This window comes from Peromyscus eremicus, chromosome 3, assembly GCF_949786415.1.
Source record: "Peromyscus eremicus chromosome 3, PerEre_H2_v1, whole genome shotgun sequence".
NCBI classification, from domain to species: domain Eukaryota; kingdom Metazoa; phylum Chordata; class Mammalia; order Rodentia; family Cricetidae; genus Peromyscus; species Peromyscus eremicus.
The window spans coordinates 95,062,867-95,082,731 of NC_081418.1; the positions used below are offsets into that span (position 1 = coordinate 95,062,867).

General features: G+C 49.0%; 2 protein-coding genes across 4 annotated transcripts in view; both read left to right on the forward strand.

Annotated features, from left to right (window-relative positions):
* The first annotated feature begins 62 nt into the window (after positions 1 to 62).
* C3H2orf81 (chromosome 3 C2orf81 homolog) lies at positions 63 to 6,201 on the forward strand. 2 transcript variants are annotated; one of them, XM_059258047.1, is made up of 4 exons: positions 63 to 200; positions 4,131 to 4,352; positions 4,440 to 4,661; positions 4,779 to 6,201. In XM_059258047.1, exons 1-4 carry the CDS (start codon positions 183 to 185, stop codon positions 6,144 to 6,146), a joined length of 1,830 nt encoding a protein of 609 aa, XP_059114030.1. In that variant the 5' UTR covers positions 63 to 182; the 3' UTR covers positions 6,147 to 6,201. The 2 variants fall into 2 exon arrangements, with proteins under 2 accessions (XP_059114030.1, XP_059114031.1); XM_059258048.1 differs by lacking the exon at positions 4,440 to 4,661.
* Dctn1 (dynactin subunit 1) overlaps positions 90 to 19,865 on the forward strand; it is a 42,620-nt gene continuing 22,844 nt past the window's right edge. The window contains exons 1-2 of one of the 2 annotated variants that reach the window (XM_059258044.1): positions 90 to 200; positions 6,567 to 6,638. The gene's annotated coding sequence lies outside the window, so the exon portion shown is untranslated. Of the gene's footprint in view, positions 201 to 6,566; positions 6,639 to 9,295; positions 9,361 to 19,865 lie in introns of those variants that run through there. The other variant, XM_059258043.1, reaches the window with a different exon arrangement.

Sequence of the window (19,865 nt, forward strand, 5' to 3'; positions counted from 1 at the left end):
CGGGGCCTGTGGCTGGAAAGGGGCGGCGCGCGGCGCAGTTGCCGGGGCAACCGTGGACCGCGCCGGAGACCCTCAGGGCTGCCTGGTTGCCGAGGCGACCGTTGGGCCGCGGCCGCGGCGGCTGCAGCGATGGAGGTTCCTGGAGGCAGCTGAAACACCGCGTCCGAGCGACTGTCGAGACAATGTCACACGAAGGCTCGGTGAGCTTCAACTTGGGGAGTGTGCAAGAACTGGGGTTGGCTGGACGAGGCCAAGAGCAAGCGAGTTCGGAAACAACTGACCTGCTAGTACAAGTAGTAATTCATTTATGCCGAGGAACCCATCTTGGTGGGTAAACCAGATCAGGCACTAGGGAGAGCGCTTGATGGGTGAATATCTTGACAGTTTCAGGACTGTGAAATGGATTAAACAATTCAGAGGCTGACCTTTAAAGCTAATTTATTGTATTACCATTATTATTATTATTATTATTATTATTATTATTATTATTTGGAGGTAGAGTGTGATTATGTAGACCAGGCTGGCCTTCAACTCAGAGATCTGTCTGCCTCTGTCTCCAGAGTGCTGTAATAAAAAGCACGTGCTACCATGGTTGGCCTTTTATTTTGAGACAAGGTCCCACTGTGTAGCCATGGCTGGCCTAGACCTCACTATGTAGATCAGGTTACCCCTGAACTCATAGCCTCTTCCCATACCAACACCCTCTGTCAATAGCCAAATTGTTTAAGTTAAGAAAAGAGTTATTATTTTATGTGTATGGGTGTTTGGTCTGCTTGTGTGTCTGAGCAGCATGTTCATGCGGTAATGCCTGCAGAGACCAGGAGACAGAACCAGATTTCCTGGAACTGGAGTTACAGTGTTGAGCCATCGTATGGGTGCTAGGAACCAAACCCAGGTCCTTTGGAAGATCAGCCAATGCTCTTAACTAATGAGACATCTCTCCTATTCTCAAAGTGAAGACATTTTAAAATTACAGATCGGAAGAACTCTGGGAAAATGAAAGAGTAAAAAAAAAAATCTGTCCTCTTTTGTCAGGTTCACTCCCCATCTCTAGACGCAAGGCTTGGGGGGAGACACCTCCGGGATCAGTTCTGTGTTTGAGGTTTAAAGATGTAGGCTGAGCGTAAGGAAGCATAGCTTTAATCCCAGCAGCAGGCAAATGGTCTCTGGGAATTCACGGCCAGAGATTGGGAGAGTAGGGAATAGGAGACTTCAGATTGCCTGGGAGGATGAATATTAGGAAATATAAAATATGAAGCAATAAGGGTGGAGGTAGGTAGGTAGACACAGGTTTCTATTTGAAGGTAAGGTTTGGAAGGAACCATCTTCCTTCATTCTCTCCCTTTGTAGCCCAGGCCAGCCTTGAACACATGGCCGCTGTCCTGCTTCAGGCTCCTGAATGCTGGGTTTGTTGGTATAAACCACCACCACTGGCTCCAGTCATCTTTGCACATTTTTATTACTCATCTACATTTCTTTTGTGAACTATTATATTGCTTGTTTACCTTTGGGCTCGCCTTACTTACTTTTTTATTGCTGTCAAAAAACACCATGACCAAAGCAACTTATAAAAGAGTTTAACTGGGACTCACAGTTCCAGAGGGCCAGAGTCCATGACCATCATGATGGGGAGCATGGCAGCAGGCAGGCAGGCATGGTTCTGGAGGAGTAGCTGAGAGCTCACATCTCAAGATAACAACCACAAGGCAAATAGAGCTAACTGCAAATGATGGGCTTTTGAAACCTCAAAACTGGCCCCTAGTTATTCACCTTCAACAAGACCACACTTCCTAATCCTTCCCAACAGCTTCATCAACTAGAGATCAAGATTCAAATATATGAGCTTATGGGGCTGAGCATAAGGAAGCATAGCTTTAATGCCTACTCAACTCATCACAGGGGGCTTTAGTGATTTTTAAAAACTTTTTCATTACATTTATTTATTTGTGTGTGGTGTGTGTATGTGTATGTGTGTTTTGGTGTGTGTGTGTGTGTTTCGGTGTGTGTACGTGTGTGTACGTGTGTGTGTGTGTGTGTGTGTGTGTGTGCTACAGAGCATGAATGGAGATTGGAGGGTGACTTGTGGGAGTCGGTTCTTTTTCTCCCTGTGGTCCTGGGAATCAAACCTTGGTCATTAGGCTCGGCAGCAAACACCTTTACCCAAATGAGTCATCTCACCAGCTCTCATTTACTTTATTTCTCTTCATTTTCAAAAGTTTTTAATATATCTGGGCATGTTTTTCTTTTCCATATCTTTATGAATATCTTTATTTGGGAAGCAAGAGTCAGGTTTTGGAATTAGACAAATCTGTATATGAATTCTAACTGTACTACTTCCCAGGTGTGATATTAGGCAAACTACATAAAATGGAAATAAAAATAATGGTTAAAGCGGGTGGTGGTGGTGCACGCCTTTAATCCCAGCACTCAGGAGGCAGAGCCAGGCAGATCTCTGTGAGTTCGAGGTCAGCCTGGGCTACAGAGTGAGATCCAGGAAAGGTACAAAGCTACACAGGGAAACCCTGTCTCAAAAAACCAAAATAATAATAATAATAATAATAATAATAATAATAATAATAATAATGGTTAAATATAATCTAGGAATGCAGGCCTCTAATCCTAGCTACTCTATTTGGGAGGCAAAAGGACCACAAGTCAGAGGGGATGGATGGCATCGAGGAAACAGTGTCTTCCGAGCCTGACAGGACTGATACGCACATAAAGTCACAAAGAGTGTAGTAGCATGAACTGGGCCTGCACAAGTTTGAGCCAGATGGGGTCCTAGTGCTGTGAGGGGGGAGTGGACACAAGCTCCTATCCCCACCCTGGAAGCTATTTCCAGTTGGAAATCACTTGCAAAGGAAAAATCAGTTTTACCCAATGGAGTCTCACTGGGTATATAAACTACATTTAAAGGTAGGCCCCATGTCCCAGAAGGCCAAGAAAAAACTATCTCAATGGTGCTTTTGTAGATTGTTTTATTTGGACATTTAAAAAAAATCTTTCTGGTCTTTTGCTCGTATATTATGGTTTCTGATTTTGTGTTTTTATAGTTTTTGTTTTGGTGTGTGTGTGTGTTTTCACTATGTTATTTTTATTATTATTCAAATTTGCTTGCCTTTCTAATTTGCCTGTTTTTTAAAGAGAAAGACAGACGAAGGCCTGGAGTTGGATGAGAGGGGAGGTGGGGAGGATCTGGAAGAAGAGAGAAGGGAAACTGTGATCAGAATGTATTATATCAGTTTTCAATTAAAAAAAGAAAAAGAGGACCATAAGTTAATTTCAAGGCCTGCTTGGAATACAGAGTGAGTTCAAGACTTGCCTTGGGATATTAGTGAGATCTCAAAATAAAAAGTAAAAAGAGAGTTGGGGATAACAGGACACACCTTTAATTCCAGCACTCAGGAGGCAGAGGCAGGTGGATTTCTGTGAGTTTGAGGCCAGCCTGGTCTACATATAAGGAGAGTTCCAGGACAGACAGGGTTACATAAAAAGAATCTGTTTCAAACAAAGAAAGAGTAAAGAGGCCTAAGGGTTTAGCTCAGTGATAGAGTATGTACAATGCCTCCAGGTTCAATCCCCAGAACTACAGTACACACATACACTAAAAGGCAATGGACAAACAGGATGTAGAGACCCTGGCATGGTCTTACATTCCTGTAATCCTAGGATTTGAGAGGCAGAGGCAGGAGAATTGCTGCAAATTCCAGGCCAGCCAGGGTTACATAACAAGACTGTTCAAACCTCAAACAGAAGAGACTAAGTTCTAGTGACCTCAATGACTCAGATTCCAATTCTCTGAACTCTCAAGAACTTGGACACTGCAGTAACGCAAACAGCAAGAGCTGTAAGTTGAGCATCATTAGGTCTGGGGTTCAGTTTGCATCCAAACAGGTGAGGGCTAGCTTCTGACAAGTGTCAGTTTCCTTGTTTAATGGGCTGTTATGAGTATTACATTGAGCCGCATACCTTCAGAGTGTCCCTCCGCTGCATCGCAGATTGAGTGAGGCGCCTTGTCCTGGTCCCTTTTCTTCCTTAGCAAACATCTTGAGAAAGCGTCTTTCTAGCCCCTAGCCCATCAGTCCCATCCCCTCCGTTTCCTGTCCTGAGTGCCCGTTTCGTTCCCACAGAGGCAGGCGCGAGACCGTGGGGTGACCCGATCCAAGGCTGAAAAAGCCCGGCCGCCCACCCAGCCGGTGCCGCAGGTGGACATCGTGCCTGGGCGGCTCAATGAGGCAGAATGGATTGCGTTTTTGTCCCTGGAGGAGGGCGAGGACGTAGTGGGTGACATCTTGGCCGACCTTCTTGCTCGAGTCATGGAGTGTGCCTTCAAAGTCTACCTGACTCAGCAGGTGGGCCTAGATCTGGGTCTTCCAGATCTCATCTTCTACCTCTCCCGCCTCTCCTGGTGAGGCTGAGACCCTCCCTCACTTCCACAGTGCGTCCCATTCACCATTAGCCAGGCCCGAGAGGCCATGCTGCAGATCACTGAGTGGCGCTTCCTGGCCCGGGATGAGGGAGAATCTGCAGTGGCCGAGGACCCCACGTGGGGCGAGGACCAGGAGCCCCTGGCATGCACCACGGATGCCTGGGCCCAGGGCTCCGTGCCTGTACTGCACACGCCGACACCCGGGGGTGCAGAGGAGCACTTCCAAGGCGAAGTAAGCCCAAGCCCCGAGCCTCCTTCCGACAGAAGCCTCCTCCGGAGCCGCTCAGGACCACGAAGTGAGGTCCTTCCCCCACTTCCAACATCTCATTACCCTTATGTGTTTCCCCAGGAACCTGGGAACCCGGACCAGTTCCTTTTAGGTTCACCGTGGTCGGACAGAGACTCCCAGGAGCCAACAGCATCTCCAGAGCCTTCTGCTGAGCCAAGAGTCACCCCAAGACCCATGCCCAACTTGGAGGTGTTTCAGGAAGTTGAGCCCGGGGATATCTTGGAAGAACCCGATGGCCAGGAGCAAAGCCACATCTTGGCCACGTCTTCAAAAGAGGCTTTATGGCCTAGTCACATCTTGCCTTCGAAGGAGTCCTTACTGACTTCCCTGGAAGTGGTGCGGGTCCCCAGCCCCCAGCCTTCCCTGGGTCTGCCCCAAGTTGTCAGTCTCCAGGCCTCTGAGGAGAAGGGACCATCCCTCGGCTCCCACCTGTCCCTCGAGGATCTTTACCTCTGCGTGCCTCAACCAGACGCGGCAGGAGACCGGCTGAACCTCGAGAGCAAAGGCATGCCCGGCACCTCCTCGGACGGCTCTGTGCCCCTCCTCAGTGTGCCCACCCCAGAAGAGCCCTGCCGGTCGCCGCAGCCTGCGCAAAGCCGCAAGACGCCGGTGGTGCGCCTGGATCCCGCTCGGCTGCCCCGCCACTGGGTGCGCCCAACGGCCGAGGTCCTGAACCCGGACTCCGAAGCGCGCCCTTTGGAAATATACCGCGGGCGCCCGCGGGGTGAAAAGAGCCAAGCTGGGGCCCGAACCTCAGCTAGCGGGCCCCAAGCCCTGGGTTCACGCGCCCCCTCTAAACCCCCCGTCTCTACCTCAAGGTTCCCTCTCCAGTGTTATGCTCCATTCAGTGCTTTGGGCCCCGATCCCACTTTGAACTTGGCCCAATCCTCACCAAGCTTCGGCTCAAAGATGCCATTCCTCAGCCCCGGGTTCCGGTTCCTCGCCAGAAACCCAATCCCCCCCGAAGTCGCCCGCAGCCCCAGTCCCAAACTTTGGCCTCGGGCTAAGTGGCCGAGCGGCTGGGAGCGGGAGGCAGAGCAGCTGGGCGAGCTGTGGGCCGGTCGGACCCGCGTGCCTTCACTGGGCCAGGAACCTGCTGTTGATGACGCCTCGGAGGACTCGGGATGGCCCCTAGCGGCGCCCCAGGTCCTCGAGGCCACGTCCCAGGTTCTGTGGAAGCCCTTGGTTCTTTCAGACACCATGAAGCTGACTCCTGGTGTGAGTATGTGGAACCGGGGCACCCAGGAGCTGCTCAGCCCTGCTGCCACCCTGGAGGAGTGTGAGGGAGACACCTCCCATGCGGCTGAGCAGCAACCCATCCAGACAGGGGTGCCCAGGCCCCAGGTGATTGTGACCCAGCTAATAAAGAAGGAAACCCCCAAAGCCTGGCTGCTCCCAGACAAGCCTGTGCCCCACTCTGGGTCCTGAGCCTCCACACTGGGAATTGAGCCTTGCCCAAAATAAACATGCGTTGCGGCAGGAACTGACTGGTGAGATGGTGCCATTTCTTCCAAGGCTGTCTACTCTCTGTCTGGACTCCAGGGGGCACAGTTGTCATTATTAGCGGTAGGAGACAGGCCTTAGGGATCAGGCTGTTCCCTGGCGGCCGAAGCATTCTAGACACATCCCCGCCCCCTCAAACACACCTGAAAGGAGAAGAAGTGAGGACCGGAAAGGGGGGCGACACTCTGGCTCCCAGGGAGAACTTTGCCCTTTCAACAGGGAAGGGCACAACTGAGATTATTCATGGAATGATTCGATACATGAATTCAACCTGCTTTCCTGACTCCCGGAGCTTAGTCAGTTCATCTTGGATTGAAAAATCCATTCTTTTCTGTTTGTTTTTAGCTCCTGTGTTCTGGGAATTGAACCTAGAACTTTGCGTATGCCAAGAAAACATTGAACCATACAGACTTAAAGGTAAAACGATCATACATATCCAATAAATCTTAAACAATTACAACATACACATAAATCTGCTCACGTGAAATGTCCTATGTACCCGATGGTTGCACAACACGCAACAGCAAAAGATTAGAAACAGAGCCTGGAAGATGCTCAGCCAGTAAAGCACCTGCTGTGCACAGCAAAGCAGAGCATTGAGGACCTGAATACAGGTCCCAGCGCCTATAACCCCACACTGGGGAAGTAGATGGGAGGGTCCCTAGGGCTTGCTGGTCAGCCAGTCCAGCCAGAATTGAGGAGTTCCAGGTTCAGTGAGAGCCCTTGTCTCAAAAAACGATAAGGTAGAGAGTGATTGAGGAGGACACCCAGGTCAACCTCTGACCTCCAAATGCACATGTGCACACACAAACATATGCACAGGACTAGAAACAAAGTAACTAGAGGAATCCAGTGAGTAAAGTATGCATATCCACAAATGAGGACGCAGGTTCAAGATAGGGTCTCTTGTAGCCTAGTCTGGCTATAGGCCATGGATGGCCTTGAACTCCTGATCTCTCAACCTCCCAAGTACTGAGATTACAGACACTGGCTTGTACAACTAGGAAAGATTCCCTCCCTTCGTTTGAATTTGATGGGTCAGTGTTGGTGAAGAGTACTTATTGGTTGCTCTTCCAGAGAGGAACTGGGTTCAATTCCCAGCACCCACACGGCAGTTCAGCTCACAATCATCTCTAACTCCAGCTCCAGGGAATCAGACACCCTCTTCTGACCTCCCCATGTGCATGTGCCTGGTGGGTAGACACACCATACATACAGGCAAAACACTCATACACATAAAATGAATAAATCTTACAGAAGATGCTATTCTATAAAGGAAAAAGGCAGAGTGTAGATGTATATATATTCTATTACCCTTTGCATAAGCAACAGAAGGAGTAAAACTCTTAAGTTCATATGTGATTGTATTTAAATAAAACATCTAGAAGATGACAGAGAAACTAATAGCTAATTACCTTTAGCAGGCAAGGAGGGTGGGCTAGATTGGAACAAGGATTAAAGGGAGGCTTCTCAGTGCATACTTTTTGGGAGAGTGACATGGGGTTTCTTCTTCTTCTTCTTTGGGTTTTTTTAAAGAGAGGGTTTCTCTGTGTAGCCCTGGCTGTCCTGGAACTTGCTCTATAGACCAGGCTGCCCCAAATTCAGAGATCCAATTGCTTCTGCCTCCTGAGTTTTTTTTTTTTTTTTTTTTTTTAATTGAGACAGGGTCTTACTATGAATTCCTGGCTGGCCTGGAACTTGCTAAAACAACAGATTGGCCTTGTACTTATAGAGAACAGCTTGCCCCTGCCTTCAGAGTGCTGGGATTAAAGGCATGTGCCACTGTGCCTGGCTCAGTGAATACTTCAAAGTATTAATTTGATTACTGTATTTTATGTAGTAGTGTGTGTGTGTGTGTGTGTGTGTGTGGTGTATGTATGTGTGGTGTGTGTGAGTCTATGTGTGTGTGTGGTGTATGTATGTGTGTGTGTGTGGTGTATGTATGTGTGTGTGTGTGGTGTATATGTGTGTATGGTGTATGTGTATGTGTGTGTGTGGGTGTGAGTCTATGTGTGTGTGTTTGGTCAGTTCTCTCCTTCTACTTTCCTGTGGGTTCCAGGAATCAAACTCACCTTGTCAGGCTTCTGTGCAAAGTTCCTTTACCTGCTGAGTGATTTTACCAGCTGGGGTTTGGTTTTTGAATGGTAGGAATGCGTTGTATGTTGAGAATAATTGGAAATATTTAAAAGATGAAATGGGAGTGAAAAGGAATGCTAGTAGAGATGTCCAACCTTTCTAGACACGGACAGTCTCATTTCACAAATAAGGAAGCGGCAATGAGAGGTTAAGTAACCAGCGCAGGATTTCACACAGCTAGTGAACTGAAGGTAGAACTGGAACCTGGCTGTGAAATCCTAACTCCCTTTCCTGCAGGTAACTTTGCACATTTGCTCAGTCCTTCCTTCATGCCTGCCTGTAGGTACCATTGTACACTTGTTCAATCCTTCCTCCTTGGTACCCCAGGCTCCTCTAGAACTTGGAGCGATCCTCCTGCCTCACCCTTTCTAGTACTGGGTTATCGCTAGTTTTAACAAGCCAATTAACACTCCAAAAAGCTAGCAAATAGACATCGAAGACAGGAGTCTTCGACAACACCTCCATTGAAGAAATGCCCCTCAATGCTGCAGACCTCTTCTTGGTCCAGTTCAGTTCTGGGGGCCTGAGGAACAGCTGAAGAGGGACTAGAAAAGGTGTGGACATCTTAGTTTATCTCTCCCTTCCCTGACTCCATATACGTCGCGCTTAGAGACCAAAACAATACAAACACTCCCAATGTGTCCCCCGGGCCCTCCGCCAGCAGAGGGCGCTCACCCCGCCGAGCCTCTCCACCGTGGTCCTAATCGACTACCCTGGCGTAGTGCGCGTGCGCACGCGTGCACCCTGCCGCAGGTGTCCAGCTCAGTGCCTTATCGATGGCTTCTCTGCCGCGCTCTGCGTGATTTTGTCAGCCAGGGCGGGGCTGCAAGAATGAGGAGACTGTACCCAGAACTCTAGAGTTTCCTGGGACCTGAGGGCTCCGGGGGTCGCTACGGGGTCGGGCTGCGCGCGGGGCAGCCCGCGGGGCGGGGCGGGGCGGGGCAGCAAGTCCCGGGCGGCGGGCGGCGGCGGGGCCGAGCCGGGCGCGGAGCCCTGACAGCAGGTACGCGGGTGGCGACCCCACCAACTGTCTGCTGAGCTGCCCCGGAGCTCGCGCAGAGCTGGCGGGGGCCCGGGGCTCGGGCCAGGTGGGATCGGGGGGTGGGCGGCACCCCGACGGGAGGGCGCGGGCCTGGGGCCCCAGCGAGAGCTTCTCCCAGGCTTGCCCACTAGCCTCCAGCTCTGCAAGGGGCCCCTGCTTGCCCTGACCGGTACCGAGCCCAGGTTTCCTGTGGACACGTGGTTGGGAATTTGTGTTAACTGAAGACAAAAAAATAATCCTAGAAGGTTCAAACGTGGGGGTCTGGAAATACATTTGCTGTGTGACTACTCCCTGTCCTGGGGTCCGACTAGGATGGCACCATGATCCTTGCGAAGTCGTCTTGGTTATACAGCCCTCCTCACTATGGCCTGGACAACGACTAAAGCACACAGATGCAAAACTGCTGTTTTGAAGGAGGCACATCTTTAAAACCGAACTCTCACTTATAGCAGCGCGGAGAGCAGCAAGCGCCTTTTGGCCGCTTGGTACCCTAGTGTACATAAGTCTAGAGATGGCATTTTTAGCCTACTGTGCTGCCAAAGCCTGAACTGCACTGTATTTAAAGAGATGAGGATAACCTAAAGAAAAAAAAAAGTGTATGAGTGTAGATTTCCACAGAGATGTCAGACCCCTGCAGCTGGACTTACGGCCGGTGTAGGTCCTGGGAACTGAACTCGGGTCCTCTGTAAGAGCAGTAGGTGCTCTTAATTGCTGACCTATCTCTTCAGCTCCCATAACTTTTATTTTGTAAGGTGCTTTGTATTCATATATGTTTGAAAGTTTATGCTTCAGGTTTTCTCAACTACAGACCATTTCACAACTTTTAGTGTGCTCGTGGTATTTATCAAGTCTCCAATTAGGGTGTATGTGGAGATTTCCCAAAATAGACTGGGAAATACTGGGTTTTGTTTGTTTGTTTGCCTGTTTTGTTCTTGGTCATGCCTCTGCTTAACATCTGGTACAGTTTGGGAAATGAATTTCCAGAAATAGAAACCCACCATTGTAAAGGGGCAGTGTGTGCCAATGGTCTTTACTCTAATGGGAGTGTGTGTTTAGTTTGATAGCGTCTGGTGAGAACACAAATCTGATCCAGTCTGCGTTTGTAACACAGGCTCCCAGGTGATGTTAGTGCTGCTGGTCTGGGAGCAGATGCAGTAGCATACCACTGAGTTGACCAACACATTTGGCTGCCTGCTGTGTAGAACAGTCTGCTGCCATGGCTCAGTCACTTTGTCCAGACCTTAAAACAGGCGTCAGGACTAGGAGACCTCTCAGCCTCCTCCCATCTCAGTGCTGGGTTCTAACCCAGTTACCTCTGCTGCAGTTGACTTCCATGTATGATATCCTCGTCAGTGTGGCAGATTTTGCAATTTGGTTTGAACATTTCTAACAATGGGGAAATAACTAGATATAAAATCTCTCTCCATGCCTCTTCCTCTCCCTTTCAACCCCTCCCCCGCCCCCCCCTTTTCTTTTTTTAATAGGGTCTCATGTGGTACAGGCAGGCCTCAAACTCCCTGTGTAGTCAAGGCTGACCTTGAGGGCTGCTTCTCCCTACACTTCCCAGTTGCTAGGATTACAGGCATAAAACATTCCATCTTATTCATGGGATAGCACACCAAAGATGTTCTGGAGGTTGGTGAAATAAACCTCTGCAGCATCCATCCTTCTTGTCTAGGCTGTCTATTAGAGTGAAACCAAAGAAAAGCAAATTCTTTTTAAAAAGTTGACTCTTACCAGGTGTGGTGGTACTCAGCTTTTATGTTGTGATTTTTGTTTTCCAGAACAGGGTTTCTCTGTGTACTCCTGGCTATCCTGGAACTCACTTTGTAGAACTCTGCCTTCCGAGTGCTGGGATTAAAGCAGGCAGATCTCTGTGAGTTTTTGGCCAGCCTACTCTACATATTGAGCTCTAGGACAGCCCCAGCTACTTAAACAAAAATAAAATAGAAAGTTGGCTTTTAAGCTGTGCATATGATACATGTGTGTAATCCCAGACCCTGGGAGGACAATCAGGAAGATTGCTTTGAGTTTGGGGACAGTCTGGACAAACAGTGAATTCCAAGCTAGCCTCAGCTACAGAGTGAGGCCCCCCTTCAAAAAACTGACGGAAGCTGAGGGAAACTATTGACTCTGACAGCATCTGATGACAGATATTCTGGCTTTTTTCTTCAAATTGAATTGGCCCTTAATTCTTTCACCACATTGAAGAAAACCCATTCTTTAATTGGTCTTTGTTTTGCACATAAGGGACTTTAGCTGGACTTTGAAGGATGGGTGTGGTGTGCAGGAGTACAGAAAGCTCTGGAAGCAGCTGAAGCGGCGCACGGGTGAGACTGCACACCCAAACCAGGATTATTAGAGAGCAAGAAGGGAGACGGTGTGGAAGGATGGCAGATGAGCAGTGTTGGAGAACGCAGTCATCTCACTGTGCTGTAAGAAGTGCTGGAAGTCGGGGAGGAGAGAGGCAGAGATTTCTGCGTAGTAATAGAGGACTTGGACCGATGATACAACAGTGATGCCTTGCTTTCATTTAACTTAGATTACAGAACCTTATGGGCATGATCTGATTTGATGTAATTTCCTGTAAGGTTGGCAGAGCAGCCGATGAAGCACCAGAAAGGAGAAATGGTTTGCTTTAATCTCCAAAGCTGCCCCCTGGCAGAGCAGAGTGCCGACTGGTGATGGGGGAGAAAGGGAGGGTGCAGGTGCTCAGTTAAGCCTGGCTGGATGTGAGTGCACCGAGAAGACACTGGAAGGGAAGAGTCAGGAGGCTGCTGCCCCTCTGGGCCATCTCCACTGGTGCCAGTGGCCACCTGGAGGTGGAAGTTAGGACTGTAGTTGATATGGCCTGCTTTAGAGGCTAGTTAGTTAGGGAGGGGACAGAAACTGGATTCTCAGTGTCTCCTGTCATCCATGGCTGATTTGTTCTGGAAACTGGTGGTCTGACTATCAATTCTGTGATGTTTGCTACTCAGAGTGTGTGTCCATGGACCAGGACGAGGTAAGAGACTGCCTGATGCAAATGCATCTTAGGGTCCTTGCCATCTTGGAGATTCTGGCTTTGGCTTATTGATGTTTTCTTTCTGACGTTCAGGAGTACTAGTTGAGGTTGGCTGATAGGTCAAGTTTATGTGTATCCTGACCTTTCCCTGCCCCTTCTTATCTCGTAGGGGCCTCACAGCAGCAGAGTGGGGCCTCGGTGCCCTCAGAGCCCTTAGAACATTCCTTCTCAGAAGGTCTGCATTTTACTTAGAGACTGTCTGGTCTGTGGTTCCTTTACTGTGGAAGAGTGTGAGCTTGAGATTGTGTGTTAGCATCAACTTCTAGACCTGGGCTTAGGCTCCTATCTGAAAGAGCTTCATGCACCGCTGTGTCTGTTTGTCTGTCTGTCTGTATATATATATACACACACACACATACACACTTCCCCACCCTGTGGTGTGTGTGTATATGTGTGAGTGTGGTATGATATATGCACATGTGGGTCAGGGTGTGTGTCCCTGTGCGTGTGCCTGGAGGTCAAAGACAGTGGCATCCTCTAATACTCTGACTTTTCTGTTTTGTTTGTTTGAGACAGTTTCACATGTGGCTTTGGCTAACCTGAATCTTGATATATAGACCAGCTGGCCTCGAACTCCTAGAGATATGCTTTCCTCAGCCTTCCAAGTGCTGGGATGCCTTACTCCTTTTGAAGTAGCCAGCGAACCCCAGCAGTTCTTTTCTTCACCCCTACGGTGCTGGCGCTTGTTGGTGGGTTCTAGAGGCTGCACTCGGGCCTCGTGGTTGCCCAGCGAGCCCTCTTAACCACTCACATGGGCTGCAGGGGTGGGCCATTCTTCTCCGAAACCGGGCTGGTCATATACCTAGAGCGAGGCTAGGACAGTAACTTTGGAATATCATGTGCTGCTCTGGGCAAAGCACTGTGCTCAGTGTTTAGACACTGAGGGTAAAGCTCTCGGTCCTAGGAAGGTTGGTAGGCAAGATTTTCAGGAAAGTGTAGCACTGTAACTAAACTTTGTCCAAGGTGTCTATATTAGGGCGGAGAAATAACAGACTGTACAGAGAGAAGTTGGAGAATTTCAGGAAAGAGGTGACTGTTGAGCCAAGTAGTGATGGATGAAGAGTGCAATCCTGGTGATCCTCTTTTTTTTTTTTTTTTTTTTTTTTTTTTTTTTTTGGTTTTTCGAGACAGGGTTTCTCTGTGTAGCTTTGTGCCTTTCCTGGAACTCGCTTTGGAGACCAGGCTGGCCTCGAACTCACAGAGATCCGCCTGGCTCTGCCTCCCGAGTGCTGGGATTAAAGGCGTGCGCCACCACCGCCCGGCCTGGTGATCCTCTTATGTTTGCAGGGCATGAGGGGAAGTAGATCCAAGCAGCCAGAATGTGAGAACTTTGGGATCAAAGGGGAGGTTATTGCTGTTCACAGTTAGTAAAAACATTTTTATTATATGTGTGTGTGTGTGTGTCCACACACGTGTGCATACGACCGTAGGTCAGAGGGAAAACTTGCAGGAGCTGGTTCTTTCTATCATATGGGTCCTGGGAATCAAACTCAGGTTGTCAGATTTGGTGGCAGATTTACCTACTGAGCCATCTCACTGGCCCCCACTGGGAGATTTTAGACAAGGATTGGTACTTTGGGAGGGTTAGAATATGGGCTCAGGCTATTGGGAGACTCTTAAGATGGATGTAAAGGGGAGATTCTTGTAGTAACAAGTGTTTTATGGCTGAGCTGGAATTAGACCAAGGAGGGTGGGGAGGAGCACATGAATCTGAGAGGCTGCAGCAACAGAATTAACCTAAGTAATGACTGATTGCTTCAAATAAGAGGGGGTTGTGGAAGGTGACTCATCTAACTTGAGTAGACTGTGGTGCCAGTATCAAAGAGGACATATGGAAGAGGGGTCTCTGAGGAGGGAGATGCAGGTGCGTTTGGGGCATGTTGAACTTGAGTGGTCTGTGAGGCCTAGCAGCCAGGTGGAGATGTGGGCTCTGAGTTTCAGGAGAGTGGTTGGTGAAGTGGGGGGGATGGGCTATTCCAGCCACACAGAGAGCTAACAGAGGAGACGGATTGGTGTGCTTGTGAGGAAGACTGCTCAGGAAGTCAGGAAGGAGACCATTTCTGGGGAGGGGGGTCCCCATCCATCTTCATTTGCTTCAGGGTAGCCACACAGGGTGAGCTTGACAAGTGCCCCAGAGGTTGGGGAGCTGAGATGTTCTGGTCACCAGGGCTCTTTGACTTTGAAAATGTGGACAGCTTCAGTGGAGCAGTGTGGAGCGCAGGGCTTGATGGAACTGAGGGCGGGGGGGGGGGGGGCAACAGGTTGGCAGAGTAAAGAATGGATACAGTGGCAGCCGGCAGAGGATACAGCAAGGATAGAAGTAGCTTGTCCTAGAACTGAAGAGGCCGGGGCAGGTTTTGTGATGATGTCTAAGAACCAGTAGAGGGCGCAGTGAAATGAAGTCCTCAGAAGAGGAGGTAAAAGGTGGAGAGTAATGAAGGAGGAGTGATTCGGGAAGACGAAATGGTGGATGCAGAGGAGTTCCTACCTAATAGGCTCAGTTTTCTTCTCAGCAAGGCTGTTTGCTGACGGCTAGGGTGGTCAGTGTGAGCTCCATCAGGAATAGATGCTTGGATATGGTAAGAGAAGCCCAAAGCAGCTGAACAGAGTGAAGAGAAAGAGCCTTGAGGTAAGCCCAGGAGTGTGGCAGAGCCTTCTTGAGCTGGAGGCCTGTGCCTTTCCGTCTTCACTGTAAGGATAGTGGCTGACATTTATTGAGTGCTTTACCCCAGACTCAGTTTTAAGTACTCTTCAGATATGTATGTATGTGTGTGTGTGTGTGTGTGTGTGTGTACACGTATGTGTGTGTGCGTGCACGAGTGCACGCGGGTGCTTGGAAGTATGTGGTCTATGCTAGCTTTGAACTGCCCAAGCCCTTCTGTGGTTTTCACAACAGTCCAGTCAGAGTATATTGCTGTTTTACAGAAAGGGATCTTGAGGGCATGCAGGCTTTTATTAGGCTTAGTGTTCATGTTTGGTGAGTATCTCTACAGAAATGGGAGTCCTCCCAAGGCATTAGAGAAGGGAGCAATTTAGTGGGCAGGGAGGTGGGGTCCATTGCTGCCATAGGGGAATTTGCAGATTCTTGAGTGATTGCCCAGCATCTTGACTAGCAAGACAGGTACCCGTTGGCTGCTTGTCAGATACTGAAGGATGAGACTGTCACCGGAAACAGTGACTAAGAAGAGAGACCTTGTTTCCATCCTCCAGAAAAGGAGAATGCATTCTGTCACTCAGCTTTGGGACTGTGCAGACCTATATCCTTATGTTACAGTTTGGTTCTTAGCTCACCTTTGAGTTTTCCCAGTCGGTGTGGTGGGTAAGATCTGCAGGCAGGGCCTACCCCTGATGAGTGGAGGGAGAAAGGTAGGTAGCATGGATAGAGGAGAAACAAACTCACCTTTTTTTGCTGCAGCCACTGGAGCATCTCTGTGTCCTTCCTTTTGAGGTTGCTATGGATACGCCTTTGCATGGTGGTTTGAGGAGACTGATCTCCATTATGATCAGGTGGTGACGTGGGTTTTAAAGAAGAAAGGACGGTCTGATCTGCTTCTGAGGAGTGGCTGGTGAGCTGCCCAGGCGGCAGAGGCTCCGCCACCTCAGCCCTGCCTTTGTTGGCTGCCTGGGCTTTTGCTGAAGTTGGGAAATGGTGCATCTACCTCAGTAGAGCGCAGTCTCGGTGCTCCCTGCCTGCTGGGTCCTAGTGCCAGGATCTTTACTGGTTGATTCAGGGGAAAGAACTAAATCAGGTGGAATCGAGACAAGTGGGACTCGCTGTGGGTGTGAGATTTGCTGCTGTTGAGTGTGGGGCTGAGGGCCTCGTGCACTCCTGCACAAGTTCCTTTCTCAAGATAGTGAGGAGGACTGTGTAACTAACTTTCCTTTCCTGGTTCTTGGAGGTGGACCTGGAAATCCCTGGGTAGTTGTTGGAGTGAGGGAAACTTTGGGGGTGGGGAGAGCTCCATTCAGATTGGGAGTAGGATGCAGACATTTCTGGGGATAATGAGCTGGGATGGTGAAGGAAGTCCATCGAGGGTCCACTCCCATCTCTGTCAGATTGGTAAGGCAGGTATTGGAGTGGGACCCAGGACCCAAAGCTCCGTGCAGTCAGTCCTACCGGGTTCGGTTCGACCTCCTCTGTGGCGAGCAGGCCTTCCCTCTGCTGGACTCTGGAGACGTGTGTGTGTGTGTGTGTGTGTGTGTGTGTGTGTGTGTGTGTACTCACTCACTTCTTCACTAGTGCTCTCAGAGAGTTTGGCTCCATTGTCAGACTGCCCAGGTTTAAACCAGCCCCTCCTAGGGTAGGATCAGCGAGAGCAAAATGTGGGCTTAGGCCAGGATCAAAGTTTGGCAGCGTGAGACTGAAAGAGAATTAGAGTGCCAAGCGATCCTGAGGTACCAGTTTAAAAAAAAAAAAAAAAAAGAGGGTAGAAATGATAGAGCAAAAAAAAGGGTGAAGAGGCTTCATCCTCACTGTCCGTCCGTCCGTCCGTCCGTCCTCCACCCCCGCAGGTCTGCTTGTTTCCTTGGTATTTTCTAAAAATTCTCCAAGACTTACTGAGTTGTCAGATACTGAGGACCCCTCCCACCTTCCTAGATATCTTACAGTATTTAATACTGTTGGGGAGGAAGATGGATTAGAAATCCAGGTACTGTTGCTCTCTACTAAGGAAATATGAAGAGTCCCATGGGACAGTGTCAGGGGCCCAGTAATGCTGTGGCAAAAGCACCTATATAGCTAGGCTTGATATCAGAGACTCAGTATCACTCACAGATAGGGTAATACAGGCCAGTTTGACTAATCATGGGTGTGTGTGTGTGTGTGTGTGTGTGTGTATGTGTGTGTGTGTGTGCGTGTGTGTGTGTGTGTGTATGTGTGTGTGTGTGTGTGTGTGTAAGCCAGAGGTCGACATCAGAACGTCCCCCTAATCAGAGTGCCCTCTATCTTCAGCTAGGCTAGCTGTTCAGCAAGCTCCATATCTGCCCAACACCAACACTGCTTTGTAGATGTGCACGACCATGCCCAGCTTTTAGTGAATTCCGGGGATCTGAGCTCAGTTACTCATGCTTACATACCAAGCACTGTAACTACTGAGCCATTTCCCCAACCCCTTTTTGTTTTGTTGGTAATATCGTAAGCTTTTGTTCACAGTATTGGGCATGGGACCTTTGTCACATGCTAGGCAAGTGTTCTAGTGAACCTGCATCCTCAGCTCTGCCTGAAATATTTTATTTTGGAGTAACTAGTACATTTGCATAAGGGTATAAGGAATAACATCAAAAGAACTGGCCTACTGGCTCAGGTTTGTAACTCTAGCTACCTGAGAGATAGAGGTAGGAAGATTATGAGCCCAAGGCCTGCCTGGGCAATTTTTTGAGAGTCTGTCAATGAAAAGTATGGAGCCTGGAAGATGGTTCTGTTGGTAAACTGCTGTCACGCAAGAATGCCAACCTGTTTGATCCCAGTACCCAAGTGAAAAAGCCAGACACATGAGTGTGCACCTGTAATCACAGCTCTGGGAAGGTGGAGACAGGACGATCTCAGGGCTGGCTGGCCAGCCAGTCTAGCTGAATCAGCAACTTCAGGTTCAGTGAGAGATCCTGTCTCAAAATCAAGGTTGAGAGTAACAGAAAGAAACCTGATACTGCCCTCTGGCCTCTGTATTCCTGTAAACATGCACACAAAGAAATGAAAGGTTTGAAAGAAAAAGAGCTAAAGATGTATGGTGCTTGCTTAACACACAGGCTGGCAGTTACGTTTGCAGCAAAACACACACGCATGCACACAGGCATGCACAAACTGATAGAGAGTACACATACACTTCGTTCATTCCCCAGCCCTGTGTAAAGCTATGGCACGGCGTCTCAGGTAGGACATGGGCATGGTTTCATGACAGATCCCTCATGTTGTCTTTTATAGTCCTGCCTCCTGTCTCCTCTTTCCATTCTCCTTAGTCCTTAACTACTGGGAAGCACCCATCTCATGGGTTCACATTGAAAGCAGGCAATGAAACACATTTTAGCGTGCACAGTTGGATTTGCTCCAAAAAAGGCCCTAAGAACATGCCCAGTTTCCCTTTCCACATTCTGGTTTTTGTTTGTTTGTTTGTTTGTTTTGTTTTTGTTTTTCAGACACAAGGTTTCTCTGTGTAGCTTTTGGAGCCTATCCTGAAACTCACTCTATAGACCAGGCTGGCCTTGAACTCACAGAGATCCACCTGCCTCTGCCTCCCGAGTGCTGGGATTAAAGATGTGCACCACCACCGCCCAGCCTTCCCCATTCTGTTTTGATCCCCTTTCTTTTTTCTGTTTTTAAAAAATGCTTTTGTGGCTGGGCGGTGGTGGCGCACGCCTTTAATCCCAGCACTCAGGAGACAGAGGCAGGTGGATGTCTGTGAGTTAGAGGCCAGCCTGGTCTACAGAGTGAGTTCCAGGACAGCCAGGGCTGTTACACAAAGAAACCCTGTCTCAAAAAACAACAACGACGACAAAAACAAACTGATGTGCACACAGTGTGTGTGTGTGTGTGTGGTCGTGTGTACCGATGTAGGTGCACACCTGCCACAGCGTGCTTGTGGAGATCAGAGGAAGACCTCTGCTGTCGGGCCTGGCCTCACACCTTGTCGAGACAGAGTCTCTTGAGGATTCCTTCCTCCCAGATCTCCGTAGGGTGGGACTGCAGGTGCGTGTTCTCAAGCTTATTCTGCAAGCTCTTCACCCACTGAACCACCCCCCGGCCCTGAGTCCTCGTTCTGTCATTCACACCTAAAAGCCTCCCAGTTTATTGATTCATTTGCTAATTTTATTTTGTGTGTTATTTTATAAATATTTACTATTTACACTATTTACATGTGTGTAGGGATACCTGTGGAGGACAGATGGAGAGTCAGATCTGGAGCTGGAGTTACAGGTGGTTGTGATGCTTACAGGGAGGGTGCTGGGAACCAACTCGGGTCCTCTGTAACAGCAGCAAACACTCTTAGCCACTGGGCCACCTCTGGCCCCTCACTTGCTAATTTTTGCATCCATTCACCTCTTCATTTATTGCAACCTTAGAGTTCCTGTTGTGAGCAGGTCATCATTGGGTGGATACAGTAACCACAAAGGTACCTACATCTGACTGAGCACAGTTTGTGTCAGGCATTGTAACAGATCCTTTGCTTAAATCCTAACACCTCTGAGGGGGGAGTTGATGTTATGAGATAGTCTCTCTGTGTACTCCAAGTGCTAGTATGTCTTGCTCCCCAGTTCCTGGCTTGTTTTCCTTACTCTTTGTAACATCCATACGAAATAGAGAATGCTTTTGTGGGTGTGGATTGGGTTACTGTGGCTCAGTAAGTTAAACATCTTGCCCAGAGTCATGCAGGTGAGGAAACATGAGAACAGAGCTGTGTCCGGGGCT